The 20,768-nt window shown below is 35.7% G+C and overlaps 4 protein-coding genes across 4 annotated transcripts; 3 read left to right on the top strand and 1 right to left on the bottom strand.

Annotated features, from left to right (window-relative positions):
- Positions 1 to 1,271: 1,271 nt before the first annotated feature.
- Positions 1,272 to 3,305, top strand: LOC111489703. The gene is made up of 2 exons (XM_023138040.1): positions 1,272 to 1,785; positions 2,233 to 3,305. Exons 1-2 carry the CDS (start codon positions 1,599 to 1,601, stop codon positions 3,081 to 3,083), a joined length of 1,038 nt encoding a protein of 345 aa, XP_022993808.1. The 5' UTR covers positions 1,272 to 1,598; the 3' UTR covers positions 3,084 to 3,305.
- Positions 3,306 to 4,028: 723 nt separating this feature from the next.
- Positions 4,029 to 6,133, top strand: LOC111486978 (ras-related protein RABA2a-like). The gene is made up of 2 exons (XM_023134176.1): positions 4,029 to 4,412; positions 5,358 to 6,133. Exons 1-2 carry the CDS (start codon positions 4,248 to 4,250, stop codon positions 5,838 to 5,840), a joined length of 648 nt encoding a protein of 215 aa, XP_022989944.1. The 5' UTR covers positions 4,029 to 4,247; the 3' UTR covers positions 5,841 to 6,133.
- Positions 6,134 to 7,141: 1,008 nt separating this feature from the next.
- Positions 7,142 to 11,053, top strand: LOC111485631 (KH domain-containing protein At1g09660/At1g09670-like). Its single transcript, XM_023132604.1, has 8 exons — positions 7,142 to 7,435; positions 7,552 to 7,662; positions 7,882 to 7,967; positions 9,074 to 9,213; positions 9,577 to 9,711; positions 9,800 to 9,916; positions 10,323 to 10,466; positions 10,537 to 11,053. The coding sequence occupies exons 2-8, from the start codon at positions 7,559 to 7,561 to the stop codon at positions 10,681 to 10,683; spliced, it is 873 nt and encodes a 290-aa protein (XP_022988372.1). The 5' UTR covers positions 7,142 to 7,435; positions 7,552 to 7,558; the 3' UTR covers positions 10,684 to 11,053.
- A 4,385-nt stretch (positions 11,054 to 15,438) lies between these two features.
- Positions 15,439 to 18,649, bottom strand: LOC111482661 (elongation factor 1-gamma-like). The gene is made up of 8 exons (XM_023128559.1): positions 18,549 to 18,649; positions 18,367 to 18,417; positions 17,560 to 17,709; positions 17,393 to 17,453; positions 17,227 to 17,276; positions 17,012 to 17,113; positions 16,185 to 16,671; positions 15,439 to 16,057 (listed from the first exon to the last, which is right to left on the bottom strand). Exons 2-8 carry the CDS (start codon positions 18,373 to 18,375, stop codon positions 15,678 to 15,680), a joined length of 1,239 nt encoding a protein of 412 aa, XP_022984327.1. The 5' UTR covers positions 18,376 to 18,417; positions 18,549 to 18,649; the 3' UTR covers positions 15,439 to 15,677.
- Between the last annotated feature and the right edge of the window lie 2,119 nt (positions 18,650 to 20,768).

The following is a 20,768-nucleotide window of genomic DNA, read 5'->3' as shown; positions in this document are numbered from 1 at the left end:
GTGAAGAGAGCTCTGTCGATGCGACGATCTTCGTCTGTGGCGGAGCGGTACAGTAGGATTCACGATCAGTTCGGGACGCTTGCATCGCCGATCGACGACGATGAAATCGAAGGCGAAGAATCGAAGGAAGGCCGAAATGCGGGAGGATCTGTAAGGAAGAAGAAGACGAACACGGCTGGGAAGATCGTTAGAGCTTGTAAGCGACTTTTTGGACTGTAGCTTTGAAATTGATGAGCATTTTATAATTAACGAATCCGTAAAGTATCGTTTGATATTTTGTTCTTTTTGTGATGAGAAATGAGAATTTGTGTACGTTGATTGATTGTCTTCGGGCTTGGAGTTGGTTGTGGTTCGTCGGTTCAAGGAGAGTAATGGCGGTAGTTTGATCATACATGTTCCTATTGTTCTGTATTTTTTTTTTCTTGATTTGTAGAGTTTGATGCGCGTAGTCAGTCGGTCTGCGAATCACTGCCATCTCTGCTTTTTGACAAAATTTTCTCTCTCTACAAATCCAACTTTTCATATTCTCTCTCTAGAAAATTATTTTATTATTGAAGAATTACTATTTGTCAAATATATGAATTATTTATATTTTAGTTTCTTGCGGCTAAATTAATAAAAACTTTACCCTCACAAAAGTATAATGTGTATTAATACTCTTATATTTATAAAAAAAAAATTAAAAGTATTTTAAACTTTTTTTCTTCTAAATTCATATCAAATTTTTTTAAAAGTATTTTAAAAATACATAACTTTCAACGTGTTTAAAAAGTTGAAAAAAATAAAAAATTTAAAAATGATTTATAAGTATTTTTTTATAAATGTTAGGAGGGTTCATAGTTCAATTTATATTAACTTTAAATAATTGACTTTTTTTTAAAAAAAAATGGAGGATCTCATTTAAAAAAAAAAAAGAAAGAAAAATCCAGTAATAAATTGGGAGCTTAAATTTAATAATTTATGATTTTTAAGAGTTTGGTGGATAAACTTAGAAAATTTTAAAAATAAATTAACCCCTTAAGATGTAAATTTTAATTTCATGTTTAATAAAATTTAATTATGATTTGTATTTTTACAAAAAAGAAAAAGAAAGTCATTTATGGACATCTCAATAAAGATAAATGGATAAAACTTGAATGAGGCCAAATTTGTAATTTCAATGGAAAACTTCCGGAAAAGGAGAGGCGAGGGTTTTTTTGAAAAAAATGGTTGGCGGACGTGAAAAATTAACAAATTCTCAACAAAAATACAAAAAACGGATTTGAGAGAGAGAGAGAGTATCTTTCAAACGTTTGAATCTCTATTTGACATTTTCAGATGGATTTTCATTATCATTTATCCATTTTTGGATTGAGTTTGTTTCCTCAAATCTCTCCAATTCTCGCCTCATCTTCATTCTCCATTTTCCCCTTTTGCAGTTTGTGAATAATCCAATCCATTCCGTCTCTGAGTTTTCCATTGACTCCCCTAATACTTCTTAATTTCATTTGCCTTTCTACTCATTACAGATTACATCGACTTCAAGCAATTATCCGTTATTTTTTTGGTTGATTTTGAGGCGACTCAATCCAGTGACTTGGTCGAGGCCGATAAGAAAAATGGCGTGCGAAGGCGGTGGCAATGGAGGAGGAGGAGACGAGACTCCCACATTGTCGCCTAAGAGCAAGTTGAAGTTTCTTTGCAGTTATGGCGGCAAGATCCTCCCTAGGCCCACCGATGGCCATCTCAAGTATGTTGGCGGCGAGACGCGCGTCATCGCTATGCAGCGTGATATCAAATTTTCAGGTTTCTATCGTTTGATTTTTCTGCCCTTGTTTTTGAGATTGCGATTCTCTTAAGTTTTCTTGCCGTGTTTTTAATCTGACGAATTATGATCAGCGGGAAAATCTTGTTGGATTGCTTTTTATCAAGTGAAATTTATATGATTTTGTTTCTTCTGGAGTGATTTGAAGTGCTTTCTGTGTAAGGTTCAAATGTATGGGACGACTAAGAAATTGGATTTCGAATATCAAATGTTAAGATTGTTAGGGCTAACCACATCGAATAGTTTTATTTTTTTCTTGTTTTCTGGGAAAGGATCTTTGACAAATTTGTGAAACACATTGTACAGATTTAGGTTCAGTGATCTCTCTTGAAAGTTCCATGAATTATTCTTCAATGGTAACGAAAATTAGTGAACATTTCAAGATATTTAGTTTCGGATTTCATCTTATTCTACTCTATCTTGCTTAGATCTAATGAAGAAAGTGACGGCTTTATTTGATGGAGATATGGTGCTGAAGTATCAGTTGTTTCCTGAGGATCTTGATGTGTTGGTCTCTGTGAGGTCTGATGAAGATTTAAAGCATATGCTTGATGAATACGATCGGCTTGAGAGTGAAGGAACTCCTAAACTTCGGTGTTTCTTATTTCCTTCAAACCCAATTGTTGTTGAGACTCGACCGTTCTTTGCAGATCCTCAAGCAATTGAGCAACGTTATCTGGAAGCCATTAATGGCATTGTCCTGTGCAGCTCTACTGCAAGCTCAAAAGTCTCCCCTTCTAATGCTAGCCGGCCTACATTCAGCCTTTCATCTGCATGTTCATCGCCAAAATCATCTTCTCCAGATGCCCAAACTGCTGAATCTATGGCCCAAGAACCATTCTCTTGGAATAGCATCAAGCCTAGCCGCCCTCCTATGCACAAAGTCCATAGCTCTCCTAGTCTTTGCAGCTTCAACAACCTTCAACCTCCCCCCATTGTCATTCCAGTTAGTAAACACCACATTCAGCAACGTCATTACCACTATCAACAAAACCATAGCTACCAGCCTTCTAGACATCCACAAGAGTTGAGCAGATGTAATGCCCCCGAAAGAGCTCCCATGCCTCTTTCACCGTCGCCGCCTATGGGTCGGGCCGATTTTGGAAGGAGTCCAAAGGGTCCTAGTGTCAGCCACCAGATATCTAGTAGACAGCAGCAGAGAGGATTTGGAGTCTGGAACAGATATGGATACTCTGATGAGTTTGCAGCGAATGGTTGTGGTAGGATGGATAGGGCAGAAAGTGGTCAATGGAGCTCGAGAAAGGCATTTTGGGAGTAACAAATACAGTCAGTCAGTTAGTCTGTGTAGATAATTGGAAGGAAAAGAATCAAAGATGGCGGTATAGTCTTCTTTTCTTTGTGCTATATCTGAATCATTATTGTATTCTTTTATTCGTTTTTATGCTTTATTTTTTGAACTAAATTTCCTACGAAGGAAATACTTGTGTAGATGTGTATAGGTTTCATAAACAAATTTCATGTGCTCGTGATATTTTTAGTTTGATTCTTGTAAATGAAAATTCATTGTGCATAATCTTATTATGCAAACCCGCCAAGATGATACACAATGTTGATACAATTCAGGATTCAGATTCACTTTTTTGGATGGTCGAGAAAATAGTTTAGGTTCTTAAACTCTTTCGATATTCTGTTCTTTTAACTCATTTTAAACATAAGGAGTTGACACTTATATTATAAACCTACTAAGATAAGAAAGAAGATTTCTCGACCAAGTATAGAAACACGCCATAATATGCTTAACGGAGACCGAAGTAATATTAGAGGGAGACCGAAGTAACTTATCAATATGAAATCAAAAGAGAGAGCTCTTACTAAAGTTCCCGTGTAAACTAGGTCTTGAACTTATGTAATCAAAAGATCTCTAATACCTAACACTAAAAATCATTAAATCATGGACAAAACACAAAATAGATAAACCAAATCAATTCTAAATGGTAGAGCATTTGACTTATAAAACAAAACTGGTATAACCATTACAAACAAATAGGTGTATCAAATAATCCCCTGGTCATCAAGAAATTCTAGAAACAAGAAACCAAACGAGATTTGATTCAACATACCAAATAAACATATCCGTTCTATTTGTAGTAAATAAAACGGTAAGAATACATCTGGAAAAAGAATTCATTTTCGACTCAAACACATCGTTGGATTAAAATTTAGAAAAACAGAAAAACAATGTTGGGTTGGGAGGTTCGTCGAAAAAGCCCATATCTGGAAGGGTAGTTTTGGGCATACAAGTTGGTGCCAATCCCAGTATTTGAAGTCGGCTGTCTCTCCGTATTGTCTTCATTTTCGAAGTGGGGCACCCGATTTCGGAGGGACAATTTCTTCAATTTTGCTTTCCGAGATTTCGGAAAGCTAAATCTTCAGAACCAGGAATCAGAGAGAGAGAGAGAGATAGAGAGACCACCGAGATAATATGGCCCGGAGACCCGACGATGACTACGATTACCTCTTCAAAGTTGTGCTAATCGGCGATTCCGGCGTTGGAAAATCCAACCTTCTTTCCCGGTTCACTCGGAATGAGTTTTGTTTGGAGTCCAAGTCCACCATTGGCGTCGAATTCGCCACTCGTACCCTTCAGGTCTCTCTCTCAATTTTCTCTCTCATTTCGGTATTTATATCTGCGTTCGTTGTATGTTTGTGTGCTTTACATTCTCGATCTATGTAAAAATTCGCGGGAACGCGAATTTTTTTTTGTTGTACTTCAAGTAATGATCTGATTTTTTTTTTTTTTTTTTTTTTTTTTTTTTCCGTTTAAGACTGGCGGTTTTATTTGAATTGAGATTATGCATCTTCTCTTGCGGATCTGTGTTTTCAATTGGTTGTCCTGGTAAGTTTCGTTTTAATTTAGGGGAATGCCGGAAGTTGGTCGTCTTTTTACTGCTTTGAATTAGGACGATGAATTGAGAAAAATGTCTATGGATTTGTTTAGTTTTATAACTTTTGATCGAAGTTATTCAGATTCTGATCTGGTATGGGCTAGAGATTTAATCCTAACTTTTAGTGGAGATACATCTGCAGATCATGATTGGTTGTTTTTATGCCGATTAATTTCCCACAAAACCTTAACGCCAAATATGAATCTGAATTAACGACTCCTTTTCTGGTAATACAATTATTATCTTAGTTCTTATACACATTTCGATCATGCAAATTTACAGTTTAAACCATTCGAGTGTTCTCCTAAAAAGGACAAGCATTTTACAAATCGTTTAACAATGAAGAAGCATATACAATTCTTCTACCCGCACCACCTGGTTTACACTGCAATATGAAGTCATTTAAATCTCAGTTTCTTGGACTATGGCTGGTAGATAGAAATTTTTATTTAGTTTGTGTCCTGTTACACATAGACGTTTTGATAATAGATTTTTGGAACTTCTTGGATCGATGTCATCCTCAAATGGCTATGTGATATTAGTGTCGCATTTGTTGAACTGAAAGAAAATGTTATCTTTTTTCTTTTTCTACTGCGCTTTGACTATCAAAGTTACCAAGAAAAGAAATGCTACATACTTTATATTAGGTTGAGGGAAGAACCGTGAAAGCTCAGATATGGGACACGGCCGGTCAAGAGCGTTACAGAGCAATAACCAGTGCTTACTATAGGGGTGCCCTCGGAGCCCTTCTAGTATACGATGTAACGAAACCGATGACATTCGACAATGTAAACCGTTGGTTGAAGGAACTTAGGGACCATGCAGATGCCAACATAGTCATCATGTTAATCGGTAACAAGACCGATCTGAAACACCTCCGAGCAGTGGCGACAGAAGACGCACAGAGCTACTCCGAGAAAGAAGGGCTGTCATTCATTGAAACTTCTGCTCTTGAAGCAACAAACGTGGAGAAGGCTTTCCAAACCATTCTCTCAGAGATATATAGGATAATCAGTAAGAAGTCCCTCAATTCGGATGAGCCTGCTGCTGCTAACATCAAGGAAGGAAAAACCATTGTGGTTGGTGAATCAGAGGCCAATTCAAAGAAGGCTTGTTGCTCCTCTTCTTAAGTTCAGAAAAATATCCCCACAATTTTTTGTAACTCTCCTCTCTCTCTCTCCCTCTGTTCTTGGTCATCTGCTTACGCATTTCTTTCTAGTTACCAACTCTATTCTGTTATGCTTGTTTGCTTGGATTTCGTTGGTGTATAATTTTCATATAATTTATATTTTACTTACATTTTTTTTCAAGAGATCATTGAGATCTCATGTCAGAAACACTATTGAGCGGTTCATTTCAGAGTTTGTCTGTTTTTATGGAATCTCTATGTTGGAGAATCAAATGTGAATGTCTTATTTTAATATCCGTGAGGCTTATGTGTATCCAACTAGTTTTGTTCTTAAGAACCGTTGAATTTAAAGTGGCTATTGACCATATTCTTTCTAACATACTTGAGTATCATCGCAGTTAACATTCTTAGCATCCAAAGAACTCAACTCATAATTCCAAAATGAGTCTGGTTTTAACTGACATCGGCATTCATTCATACAATCGACTTAGAGGTTAGATGTTCAGAAATAGCCTATGTCCGAAAACAAAAAAGCTATTATCTCTAGTTATTAGTCATTTATTATTATTATTATTTTAATTTTAGTTAAATGTTATGCGATGTGATGTATAAATTTTTAAATGCCTTTATTTTAAACCTTCAATTTTGTAGAGATTTTATATTAGATTGTTTATTTTTTTTTAAATGATGTAATAAAAACTAACATAAATACATCTTTTAGGTATTTATTTATAAACCCATTGAAATAACCTTGAAAGTCAATACAATTACCCTCTTATTTTAATATAACTACAACATCTTATTAAACCATAGAATTTAAACAAAGGAAAGATTAACTTTTAAGTTAATTATAAGTTTAGATACTATACTTTTAAAAATTAATGTTAATGCCTAATAAATTTAATACATACTCTATATTTTAAAAAATTAATTAATTATATGAGATATAAAATTGAATTTTATAATTGGTAGATGTCTATTAAGTTTACAAATTTTCAAAAGAATACTAAATAGAAACCATTTACATTGAAACAATATTTTTTAAAAATTAAAAGAAATTGTAATACACAAAATTATTTTAAAGTTAGAAAAAAAAACAAATAAACCCAAATATGGAAGATTTAAAAACAAAACCTATAATATTAAATAAGGAAGGAAACAAAGAAAAAGGTATTGTCAGATGGGGGCAGGAAGTAGGGTCCAGTTCCACGTGGGGATAGGGGTAAAATGGTAAAATAAGAAAAACAGTTCGGAGAGAGAGAAAAGAAAGGTAAGGATATTGGTTTTGGTAGAAAAAGACGCATCCAGTCTCCACCACACCACACCATATTGTCAAAAATCCCATTCCCCACTCCTTCCTTCCTTCCTTCCTCCATTGCCAATGCCACCACTGACCCATTGATTCCAACTACCACATACAAATCAAAACAAAACATATACTGTAAAATTAAGATTCACTCACACCACTACGCGATCTCCCTCTGGTTTTTGTTCTTCCTCCACAGGCCTTTTTCTTTTCTTCCCCTTCCCATTCAACCGACTTCCCCTGTATCTCTCTGCCCCAGATTCATCTTCTTCTTCCCTCTTTCTGCGAAGGTAGCCTCTTTCCCCATCTGGGTCGCTCTCTTTTTTGTTGCAAACGCTAATATCACTCTTCTTCTCGACTTGTTAACCCAACTCCACTTCTGGGTTTCTTCTGTTTTGTTTTCTAGTTTATGCATGATGGGGGAGAGAACCCCACCTGGGAGTTACTTCCATTACCCTCCCCCTTCTGCCCACGCATCTCCTCACAGGACTCCATCCATTCCCTTAGATCGGGAGAGGTAATTTTTCTTCATCATTTTTTGCTTTTCTTTATCTACTGCTGATTCATTCTGATTCTTTCTTTGTTTGATTCATCATGTATAACGTCCTCTTTTAATTGTGTTGTGTTGTGTTGGTTTGATAATCTTTGTCTGTGCTACTCTGAGTATGGAGTTGTGTTTCTTTTGGACGTGATGTGTTGTATGTGATGGTGATTTTGTGTTGTGTGAAAATGGCAGGTATCTTGCTGAATTACTGTCAGAGAGACAGAAATTGGGTCCTTTCGTGCAGGTTTTGCCTCATTGTAGCAGACTTCTGAATCAGGGTGGGTTTTCATGATCTCTCTCTACTTTGCATTTTGACTATTGAAATATCTATTCTTATTTCTTATGCCGCTGACATTAGTGGAATCAATGGTATCTATCAAGTGGTATTAGAGCATCAATGTAGGCAATAACTTGTTGGATGAAAGAAAAGCTTAAGGCTCAGGTGGGTTTTCTATAGAAGAAAATTTAAGATGCTGAAAGGTGTTGGTGACAGGAATTCGTTGACTCAAAAGCAAGCAAGTTCAATAATGGTGAAGAAGATGCTAATCATGTTTGGTCAGGTAGAACAATTGTTGAAGGAGATATTGTCACTTGCTATTAGCGAAGCGAATCTTCAACGAGCAAAATGATGGAATTTGTCACTGTGACGGCCCAAACCTACTGCTAGCAAGATTTTTAAAACACGTATGCTATGGAGAGGTTTCCACACCTTATAAAGAATGTTTTGTTCTCCTCCCCAATCGATGTGGGATCTCACAATCCACCTCCCTTTGAGGCCCAACATTCCTGCTGACACTCGTTCCCTTCTCCAGTTGATGTGGGACACCCCAAGTTCACCAGTATGATGGAACATGTAGCATGGAGTAGTATAGTCTTTGCCATTCATAAGGTAGTTTAAGAGAGTAGCTTTGTGTTCGTTTGCGACCACCAGTTGTAAATAGAGGTTCGGTGGTGGCTGCGGGAGAGAGAGCTTTGTGGTTGTTTGGCTCGAGCTTGCTAAAAAATTCAAAATCCATTCTACCTCGAGGTACTTGAGATTATCTCCAAGAGTGTCATCTTCTCCATGTGGACGGAGGCAAAAATGTATTTTCCTACCTTACTCAGTCTTTGTCAACTCGTAATTAATCAGACCATAGTCGACTACAATCTTTTCTACGTCTTCGCCCATAAAAAATGATGTTAACGAACTTGGGATGATGCTATGCATCTAAGACATGTTCTTTACAGTTTTTTGGATCCTCTGCCCCACATGAATAGGCATGTGGTGATAATTTTCTATGAGTAACAAGCCAACTATCTGCAATTCGCCCGTAACCATCTTAAACACGAGTATTTCTTAAGTCAGTTGCATGAACACCCCTTAAGTTATTATCTATCGTTGCAGAGATCAGACGTCTATCGGGCCTCAATCAAACTTCCGTGGATCATGAGAGATTTGAGCACGGGAGCCCTTACAGGTCATTAGGCCAGCTATCGAACGGAAGGCCAATGGACTTGGAAGGTTGGCCTCCAATGCAAATGGAGGTAAATCTATAAATATCCTACTGGATTTAAATTTTTTCGTATATTTAAAGTCGATTGTCCTTGATCTATTTCTTTTTAGTTTTGCTAGTTACTCAATAGGAAGGTTTTCTCTTTAATCAGTGATTTCTTGGTATGAGAATACTTTTGAAAAATTGGAAAACCAAGTTTGACAATAGCCTACCTAGTTATTAAAATTTCATCTGGGCTTGAATCCTGAACTTTGTAGGGTATCTTCAGAGGTCCCTAGTCCTTACTACAGCGGTACTCGTTGGTTCTGACCCGAGCATTCTCGAAATAGAATTTGTAGTTCTTCGTATTTGTAATTTACACGTGTGGTTTAGTTATAAAATACTTCTACTGCAGGGAAGTGGACATGTCCACAGTTTGGGGCCCCTTCAAGCTCATTCAATGGCATGGCCGAGGGTTCAAGGAATTCCTACGACACCGATAGTTAAGAGAGTCGTTAGACTTGATGTACCTGTTGACAAATATCCAAATGTAAGTTCAAATATTTTTATGTTAGGTGGTGATTGTACTGACCTTTTGCCTCTCTGATGTTAGTAGTTTCTTGCTCAAATCACGGCAGTATAATTTCGTTGGACGACTTCTGGGACCGCGTGGAAACTCCTTGAAAAGAGTTGAAGCCTTGACAGAATGTAGGGTGTACATAAGAGGCAAGGGCTCTATCAAGGATGCTTTAGAGGTACTGAAAAAACTACTCGGTGTTTGTATTTTACTCTTTTATTTTTTATAGTTAATCTTGTCTAACGTGTGATATACATATTTTGTTGAACATAACTCTTTGTGGGAAACACTCGCACTTTTTATTAACACTAATCGAAAAGAGATTACAAAACACTTTGTAGAAAATATACAATGGGCTCATACAATTATTGGGTTTGACCCTACTGGACTAGTGATGATAGATGATATTTCAACATATTTTACTCGCTTTCTCTTATGAGTTCTCGCTCTCTCGTCTTTGAGATAACTGCTCGATTATAGATTTCGAGTAGTCAGCCTTTCTTTAATGTCTTTAATATATGTTCTGAATATGGATATGGGAGCATTTGATACTACTTGCAATGGATATGAATGTTGTGGTTTAGGAAGAGAAGCTAAGGGACAAGCCTGGATATGAGCATCTTAATGAGCCGTTGCATCTCTTGGTTGAGGCAGAATTCCCAGAGGATACAATAAACTCTCGCTTGGATCATGCAGTGGCTGTGTTAGAAAGCCTTTTGAAGCCTGTGGTATTAACAAAACATCTCAATCACCAACAAATCCTCTCATTGTTCTCTTATGGAGCTTTTGTTATTCCAGGATGAATTGCTTGATCAATATAAGAAGCAACAGCTAAGAGAATTGGCATTACTAAATGGCACCCTGAGGGAGGAAAGTCCAAGTATGAGCCCAAGCATGTCTCCATTTAACACCACGGGGCTCAAACGGGCCAAGACAGGGAGGTAGTAGGAATGGTGACTTCCCGACAGCGTCGACGAGATGACGAGCTTCGTCGACGCTTTGTTCAACCCATGGAAGCTGGTTTTCATCATTGAATAGCAAGTTAACTTTTGCTGCCTTCACATGGTCAAGAGTGTTGCTGATTTTGCTCTGCTCAATCTGATAGGCCTATGTTAATTGGCTCACCACTTTTTTTCCCTTAATATGGGAGGGAAGGAGAATCCCCTCCACCATTTGAACATTTTTTCATTTTTTTTTCCTAAGGTAGCAATTTAATTTAGGTTAAATTACAAATGCAGTTCCATCAACAACTTTTAACGGTTATGTTTTTATTTACTCCTTAAAATTTAAATGTTATTGCTCTAGACTTTAAGTTGTGATTTTATGTAATTTAGGGTGGTAATCGTGTTAATTAAATGTGACAGCAGAAGCCATCTGTGAAATCACCATGCTCTTTCTTTTAAACAGCATCTCTTTCTATATATTTATTTATATATGTATATATACACACACCCATAGCCTATAACTTTATTAACTTTGAAATTAATTAAAATATTTTAAAATAAATAATGAAAATTTTGCTTATTTAGTCTCTAGATTTCATTTTTTTAATAAGTTGCATACTCGTCTTATGATTAACAAATTTTTTAAAAAATTAAAATTAATTTATAGAATTGATATAAATTGAATTATATATTTAATAAAACCCCTAAAAATTTAATTGGGTAACTGGTAGATCCTCCCATTTTAAAAAATTCAAATATAAAAAATTATCATAAGTAATGTGTGATTATTAATTTATTGATGAAATAGAATGAATCATAGCCCACACAAGTATGTGATCAATATTTGAGCCAGCTGATATGTTCATACGGTAAATGCATCGATGAAAGAACAAAATATTTGAGACCTTAACCCTTTTAATAAACTCAGTTATATAACATCAATTTTACATATTTGAATTCATCAAGTTTACATGCTATAAGCACTCATTTTATCCTCAATTGGATAAACTAATACATCATATAATTTGTAGAAAAGAAAAGAAAAAAAAAAAAAACTAACCTTACAGCAAACTACCATCTTATGATCTTTAGACATTTGACATGCAACAATTCCAAGATAATGTTTTCTAAGCCTGTGATAGAATTTCAGATGAAGGAATATTGTCAATTATAAGGTACAGGAATCTGAAAATTATATGTAGCTTTTTTTACAAAAGAGAGACAAAAGCAAGAGAAGTGCCCCTTTTGAGCATTTGAGGTGTGATAAACATTGATATATACTGCCTAACTTGTGAGGGCCCCAAAAAGAATGACAGCTCACTATTGAATGCAGATGCAAGAACAGTCTAAATCAAACAAGCAAGTCAGGGTATAGAGTGTAATCGCAAGAACAGCATAAAAGCGAATATATTAGGTCTAAAAGCTTCAAAAGGTCTGACAAGCTACACAACAGCCAGTGCATCAAATCATAAAGTCACTGAACAAGTAAATAATTAGAGTAGCTTTTGCTGCAATATCATCTTCTATGGGAAATGTTCTTATATGGTCTTTTCTATAATGCGTGGGAAGATCATAAAATATTTAACAGCTCCTAGTTATTGTTTTGTAACTATGATTCATTTTTACTGATACTAATTGGTAGAACGTCTTGCAATGCTAATGGCAGTGCTTAGCATGTTGCCTTCTCCATCATACCTTTCCTATGGGCAGTGCTCAAAATAGACATTCTTTTACGAATAGTACTTGAAAGTTTATATAGATATAATGTTGTCTTACATAGTCTCGCCCCCACAAAGCACCCTAAGCATAGTCTCTAAGGAAGCTATTTACTTTTAAAACACCATGACAGGCTTTTCCACTTCCCGTTTAAGAGTTTTTAATTGTAATTTGTAAGTTCAAGTCAAGATGAAAGAGTCAACGTTGCAATGAAGGGTTGGCAAAGAAAAAAAAATCAAAACGAGGAGAAAATAGGGGAAGTAGAAGTTGGTTGATATGTACAGAGCTTTTTAGCCTTTTAGGATGTAAAATGGTTCCAAAACCAAGAAATGGAGAAGCAAAACTGAGAATCTCCTACATAAATTGACACAAAACATGCTGCCATTTTTTTTTCGTATGAAACGGCAGCAGTACATACAAAGGCGATACAATCCCTTTAGAATTTTTCTTGTATTCAGTTTTTTTTTTTTTTTTTTGGGCTTGGTACAAATGCAAGCCCTCTACACTTTTGGCCATGAGGAAAGTCCTTTTGTAATTCCTCTTGGGGCTTGGGGTTCTACGCTTAATACATATTTCATTTATCAATAAAACTACCTTTTGTATTAAACATTATTTAGTGTGTTACTCCCAAGGATAATAAGAACTTAATGGCAACATCATAGAGAAAAAGACTGAATGAGATAAAAATTAGAGAAGAAAAATGATTACTCGTCATGCAGCCATGGATAGAAACATACATATGGCGTTCGATGGATTTTTTAATACTGAATTCATCATGAGAAACCATATCATCTAAAAGAAATGACAATACCACTCCAGCATATCAGATATGTATAAAGCTATTTCGGGTGAAAAATAAAAGGATGACGAGTTCAAAGACATACCCAACTTCAGTGAAGTAAATTTCAGATATCCTTCAATCCCGAAGACCAAGCTCAACTTCAAGCTCATCGTCTTCTTCAAACAATTTCAGAAGTCGGGCATATTGCTCCTCTCGTCTCTTTTTTTGCCATAACTTGAAAAGGAAAAATGACAACACCACTACCAAAAGACCAAGGAGGATGATTGCAATCATCGAGCTAGTGTTGCTTCTGGAGGATGGATGATTTCCAGATTTAATACCATCTTTGGGAGTGGAGTCATCAGAAAGGGCTGTAGCAGCCAACCAAAAGAAGTGTTATGAGATAGCTACAAAAGATAGTATTCATGTCTCAATATTGGCTAATTGATGTCTAGACATTTATCATTCGACAGCAAAATTTATTTCAAGATAAAAGATAATGGAAGATGCACAAAAATAAGAGTAACCATGTGATTCGGAGTATACACAGGTAAAATACTAATGCATGATTGCATCTCCCTCAGCAATAAACAATGAGTACGTGTTTGAAGGGAAATAAACAACGATGCCAGAGGTGAACTGAAACTCCACATTTTCATTCTCAATTAGCAAAATTGTGCGTAGCCACTGAACGAACAAACTTCATGGCTGCTTTTTGGTACAGTTTTTGTAATTTCGTACACCTATAAAAACATGTACAAGAAGTTGTTTTTTATGTCAACAGGGATTCTTTACATATATAGACACACAGATTAAGAAGTACTGCTACTTCGTGCATCTGCTTGGCTCGCTTATACATTGCGAAATTGAGATTCACACATCCTCTTAGATCGTAATACAGCATCCAAATTTCATTCAAACAACAATGAAGTTCTGTAAGTATTATTTTAACTAAGAAAACATAAACAAACAAAGATTTCAACTAATTACCATGGAAGGAGATTGAAAATCAAACAAAAACGAGATCTCAATACAAATTCATGAAAGGAAAAGGCTTCTAAAGACAATTGCGACCCTCTCAATTCGGTTCACCTCAACCGCTTCCAGTAACAGAACAAGCAAAAACAAGGAAACGAGAATTTGCATAAAATCAAAGAACGGATCATAGAAAGTAAATAAAAATTGAATTAAGCAAAGTATAAATAAACAGAAAGGACAAGAAAGAGAGATCTGAAGGAAGTACCGGAGACGAAAAGTAGAGAAAGCAAAGCCGAAAACGAAATAAAATGAAACGATCTGCGACTCAAATTTCCGCTCATCTCTGTGTCTATCTGTTTCTGGCAAGCTCGAAAACAAATTCTGTCGCTCGCTCGCTCACGGCAGAGAAATGGAAGTTAAAGGGAAAGCTGAAAGCTGCAAAACCACGCTAACGCTACACGGTTGGAAGTTACCTGAAGAGTGAAGAACCAAGATGGTTGATTAAAATTCCTTCAAATTTTAGGAGTATATTTTCAAAATTGATTTTAATTTTATTGATATTCTCACGAGATTTTTAATTATAAACTTTATAGACGGTTGAAAGTCCATATTTTTGTCCCCTCTCCCAAGTTTCGGACCTTTAAGCTTATTACAGGAATTCCAATATTCCACGTCGAGTTATTGACTTCTATATTGTTTAAAAAAAAAAAATGTATAATAACTGTGTAAAGTTTGAATGTTTAAGAATACTCCATGGTCTTGCAACTTCATTTCAACCATATTCAGTTTTGTATGATTTGAAGTTCAATGGTAGAAAAGAACAGCGTTTACACCAAAGAAAGCACTGAAAAAAGCTAACTCAGCCACTAAATACGCAAAACAAAGATCCAAACCCAAATTTGGAGAATATCTTACGGCTGAAGAATCGAAGTAATCGAGGAAATTTCAAAAAACTCGTTCAAGAAATCAAATGGACGAGACAAGAATCAGCCACCAACCAAATTTACACCGAAGAACAAAGAGATCAGCTGAAGAATACACAAAACAGAACCAAAGTCGGACACTAAATACATTCAACACAGACCCAACCCCAATTCTAGAAACATATTCAAATTTTAAAAACAACAAAAAAACAAAAATGGACATCAAGCAAGTCTGCTTCTCAGAGAAAAAAGAAACGAAATACATAAAGAAAAAAAAGAAATTGCCCAAACTAAAGGCTCAAATTAAATTTGGACAATCTTGCTTCTTAAAAAGAAAAAAAAGTTAAGTCGTAATGGATAAACTAACAAGGGAGGAAAGTGGATTTTATAAATCATAACAGCACTCGCTAAGCTAAATGGCTTGAAATTTAAATAGAAAATCAAAGAAGGGTGTGTTCAGTTTGCCTCAGATAATAAATAAAAGACAAAATCTACTTCAAAAGACGGCAGAAAACAAAATCGACCCAAAAAGTCCACAGAAACCTTCGTCCCAAGTCAGTCCTCTAGCCCAACAACAAATGATGTTCTGTCTATTTCTCACTTGAAGCATTTGGCATCCAAGAGAGCCTCTCCCTCAAATGGTTCCTGATCTTCAATCATTTGGTTCACTCTCTCCTTCTGGGCTTCATCAGAGATATCCACCTTCTTCCACTCGTACAGCTCCATGTCATAGCACTCGTCCATGACAAATTGTGGGATTTCTTGCCCACGGAAAAGCCATAGCCCCTTCACCTTGAAGGGTGCCTCTGATCCGATCACAAGCATCTTTCCAAAGGCATATTTACGAGCAAGATCCATTCTCTGGAGAAATCCGCTGACTTTGTTCAAAGTCACAAAGGAAACTGTGTTCTCGTCATTGTACTTGTAATCACAGAACCAAAGGGAGTACCCTTCAGGATCGTACATGTCCCAGAATCCTGCATCACGTAGACAAATGAACATAGAAGACTTCAATTATACAATTCCTTCAAGGGGAAAACAGTTATTGATTCTTAACTTCTCAAGAAACATAATGAAACAGATGGGGCTTAAGAATGGCCATACCTTTGATTGCAACCTCACGGAAGTTAGTTTTTGTGTTCGAGTAGAGACGTTTCCACTCATCCAAAATCATCTTACTGGGAGGAAGGAGGTCAAGAGGATTCTTGGCCTTGGGCTTTGGTGCATCCTCTTCCTCTGCAGGTGCTGCTGCTTTGGGCTTTTCTTCCTTCTTAGGCTCAGGCTTTGGCTTGGCAGCTGCTGCAGCCTCTCCCGGTGTTTTCACTGGTGGAACAGTTTCTGTCTGCTTAAACTCACCAATAATCTTCTTGAAATTTGGTTGATTGACCATTGTCCAGAAGTACCTCTCGACGTGAGGGAACTCAGAAGTAAAGCTTTTAGTCAACAGAAAAGAGATTCCCCAATACAAATTGCATGTTACAATGATATCAGCCAGTGTCACAGAATGTCCAACAAGGTATGTGTTTGAAGCAAGGTAAGAGTTCAGAGCAGCAAAAGAGCGCTTTAGGGCAGCGTTTGCAGCTTCTTCAACCTTCATGATGAAAATAAAATGCACGGTGTCATGTGCCAGAGAAATAAGAAAGCAAAGTCATTCGTAGGTAACCATAAAAAATTAAAAAAAAATCACTCATACATGAAATATAGGACTCAGGAAGGAAAGAAAAAAATGGAAAAGAGTGAAATTGAAAACCAAAAAGACCAATTTCTCAATCCACTTCTCATTTTCTATTACTACCCACGTCACAAGTGAAGAATACAAGAAGAAAAAATTCAAATTTGAATAAGAACTCGCACAGAAAACGTTATCAATAACTCAGCCACATTGTAAGAAAAACTCACTCGGATTAGATATAAAAGAGAAACTAACTTACAGCAGCATGGTAAGCACGATATCCATATCTAGGCCCTGCTAAAGCACCAATATGAACATCAATTTCAAGTGTGGCAAAGTCAATCCATTGTTCAACATGTCCCTGAAAACAAATAGAGTGAAAAGGTTTAATAAAAGCAAACAACTTCATTCTAATTAAAGAAAAGAAAAGGAGAATAATCAAAATCAAAAAAGAAAAAGAACAAAGGATCTTACATATTCAATTGGAGAAGAACCAAACAAACCACAGTCCTTCAAGCGAGCAACTGTAGCAACAAGAAAAAAAATTACCATAAAACAAAAGAAAAGGAGGAATAATTCCGCTTAACTCATTTGCATAGTTATTAAGTCACTCCCATGGAGAAAGCATAACAATAATTACCATAGCGAGCTATGGCATTGCTCTCAAAGATACCACCTTCGGGTGTTTCAAGCACAGGAACCTGAAACATTAAGATCCATTATTTTTTAAGCAAAGAGCTATAGAATAAAGAATTACGATCTCTAACACGAACAGATCACCAGACCAAGAGCAAGATATTGGTTTACCTTCCCAATAGGATTCATTTTGAGAAACTCAGGAGACTTATTGGTTACGCCCATGGTAAAACCTGGGGCAAGGTCAACCTTGACACCATTGTATTCTGCAACTATAAGAGCTTTGTAAGCATTCTTGTTAGTGTTCCAGGAGTACAGAACCTGCAAAATGAACACGTATATAAATCAATAACATATCAAACGATTATCAACTGAAAAATGACAATCCAATTGCAATGAATTCATTAATAACTGAAACCAAGGAGTAAGCACACAATAAACTTCATTGGTGTGCAATTAGACAATAACACGTTAGGCTTTGGCATGATAAACTTTTTTGAACGGGTGGGAGTAATAAGTTTGGAATATTTTAAGAAATCTCAATCAATAGAAACCCCAAAACCAATAAGGCTGAACTTGAAAAAAAATAACGGAAAAGCAATCCTCAATCGTCAATAATGTAAAAAAAGCAACTATTTCAGCAATCGTTCAACCCTTTTTATGCAGTGACATATGTCAACATGAGACACTATCCAATTTCAGGAGTAAACAGCGCACGGTAGTGATTCGGAATCAAAAGAGTATTACTATCAAAATAGCATGGTCCAAAAATAAGATCAGAAAATTCAAACCAGAGTTGAAAAGCAGAATAAAACATGAACCCTACGCTAGAACTATCCAATTACAGATTTCCTTTTTTTTCCATAAAACCCATCAATCAAACCAAACGGCAACACGTCAGATCCAAAATAATCCAAGATAAATTCCCACGTTCTGGAACCAATTTGTAGAAAATATCAGAAGTAACGACGGACTCACCAGAGCCATCGCTTCGCTGAAGAAAAAACGCTTCGCTCAAAGAATACAGATCTGAGCAAACAACAAACGCAGCGGTTAGTTACAGAAAGAAATACAGATATAATTCAATCGATTTGTGATTGATTTCTGATGAAATAAACAAGATCAACTAAACAAACAAGTGATGAAGTTGAGAGAGAGACCTGAGGGCGAGCGATAGCAAGAGTAAGCCTGCTGCGGGAGGTGTGTTATAAAGAGCAAAAACTAGGGTTTTAAAGGTGTTTCTGGATCGGGTATTCGTCTTTGGGCTCCATGGCCCGACACACCCAGCCTAATTTTGTTCCAAATATTTGTTTGGCTACAAAAAATAATAATAATAATAATAATAATAATAATAATAATAATAATAAAATAAAATAAATATCATACCTCCATGGCCAGCATCACCCACCCTTCTTTCAACAGTTTTTCTTTTTTTTAGCATTTCAAATTAATCTTGTAACATAAATTCTTTCGAATATCATCCTAACCAATCGTGACCAAACATATAAAACGATATATAAAAAACATTTTGATTAAATTTGAAATAACGACAATTAGACATATTGACTTTTCATTTGATATTTTAATTATTTTTCTATATTATCAATAATTTTAAAACGTTTTAAAATCTTTTGAAAGAAACCGCATTTGAAAACTAAAAAAGTTAGTTCAATTTTCTTGAGAGGAAATATGTGGGGATTTAGGTTTGACACTACTCAAGGGTCTTATTTATATAAACCTATAGGAAATGTTTGCTAAAATTAAATAATATATTTTAATAGAGTATCAATTTAGTTGATCAAGTAATGCACATGTGGAGTTGTCGTGGTATAGCATCGGGCTGATCCTCGCATTAACTCTACTATGTGGTTTTGCCTTTTCACTCGACCAGTTTCATATAAAGACTAGCCAAAACAACTTAGATCCTTAACCAAAAAGAAAGAGATATCGGTCTACAATAAGCTCGCATAACTTCCGCCATTGAAATTAGTGAGAGAACATACCCAATCTTCAGCTAGAGTAAGATCGTCGGAAGAAGAATTGGGCCAAACAAAAGGATACATAGCTCAATTGAAAACTTACCCGACAATAAATTTTTGCCACTTTAGGATCATTGTAGTTACGATCTCCATTCATTGAGGTTTTGGTCGTTAGCTCTCCTATGACCAGGTCACCAAATATTATAAGTTATCCCGGTATATATTCAATCTATTTGAATCTCAATCAAATTTCAAATATTTTTTTTTTATTTTATGGGTTTGATACAAATGAGTTTATTAAGTGGAAGCTTTTCAATCCAAAGCTCGCAAAGATCAAGGTCGAGTTCATGGTCATGTGACACCCATAAGAAATGAAAGTCGTTCGTTATAGAAAACAAAGGACTCCAAAGGACAAAAATAGGTGAGATAGAGCCTACAATCATACCGACTTATGGTCATTCCCGCATTATGAGAATCATAGAAAATGCATCATAACCAATGATATATATATATTTGGAGGAGATTCTAAAACATACAAAAACCTAAAGTCATCTCTACAGAGTTTGTTAGTTGATCCTAAATATAATCCAAAGCTTACTTGGAGCACACCGGTCTAAACAAGCTCACAACTCTACCTAAATGCAAGACGACGAGTCATTTTGTGGAATACCTTCAGCCTAAAGCCTTTTTACCTATGAAAACCTCGAGTCATCCCTACATGATTTGACAAACTCATTGTACGAATGACCCTAGACCTATCATGGAGCATGTAAGCTTAAAAAAGCCCACAATTTTGCCGAATGCAAGACATACTTAACTATTCTAAGAATAATTTAGGAATCCTTAAATAATTGAATATAAGGAAGGCCAAAACTCTACCTAAGAAGACACGAGAGGTTTAGAACTTGTCTACCTATAGAAACTTAGAATTATCTTTATGGAGTTTGACGAACGATCGTAAGGATAATCCAAAGTCTACCTTGGAGCACTAAAAATTAAAAGTACCATAATTTTGACCGAGAATATTAAGACATAATGAGTTATTTAAGACAAATTTTAAAACTATCCCATTAGAGTTAGATTGATAAAAAAATGAACCCATTGAGATTAGATGAATTTTGTTCGTAAAAAAAAAGATAATTACGAGAATATTATACTCTGAAATTGGGCTTCGTACGTTCTATCTTATAAGTAAAATCACAATTCCAATTAGGGGTGGGAGCTAAAGTTATGAATAATTTTAGATCAAGGTGATAAACCTCAGGTACAATAAAATTCAAAACAAATTCAAAATAAAAATATGAATAATTGTAAAAAGCCTTAAAACAAAATAAAAATAAATAATTATTTGGAATATTTTTATTTAAAAACCCTTACAAATTCTCTTAATCATATGCAATA

This window comes from Cucurbita maxima, unplaced genomic scaffold, assembly GCF_002738345.1.
Source record: "Cucurbita maxima cultivar Rimu unplaced genomic scaffold, Cmax_1.0 Cma_Scf00001, whole genome shotgun sequence".
NCBI lineage: Eukaryota > Viridiplantae > Streptophyta > Magnoliopsida > Cucurbitales > Cucurbitaceae > Cucurbita > Cucurbita maxima.
Note: the sequence above shows the minus strand (reverse complement) of the source record. Positions and strands in the feature narration are given on the sequence as shown.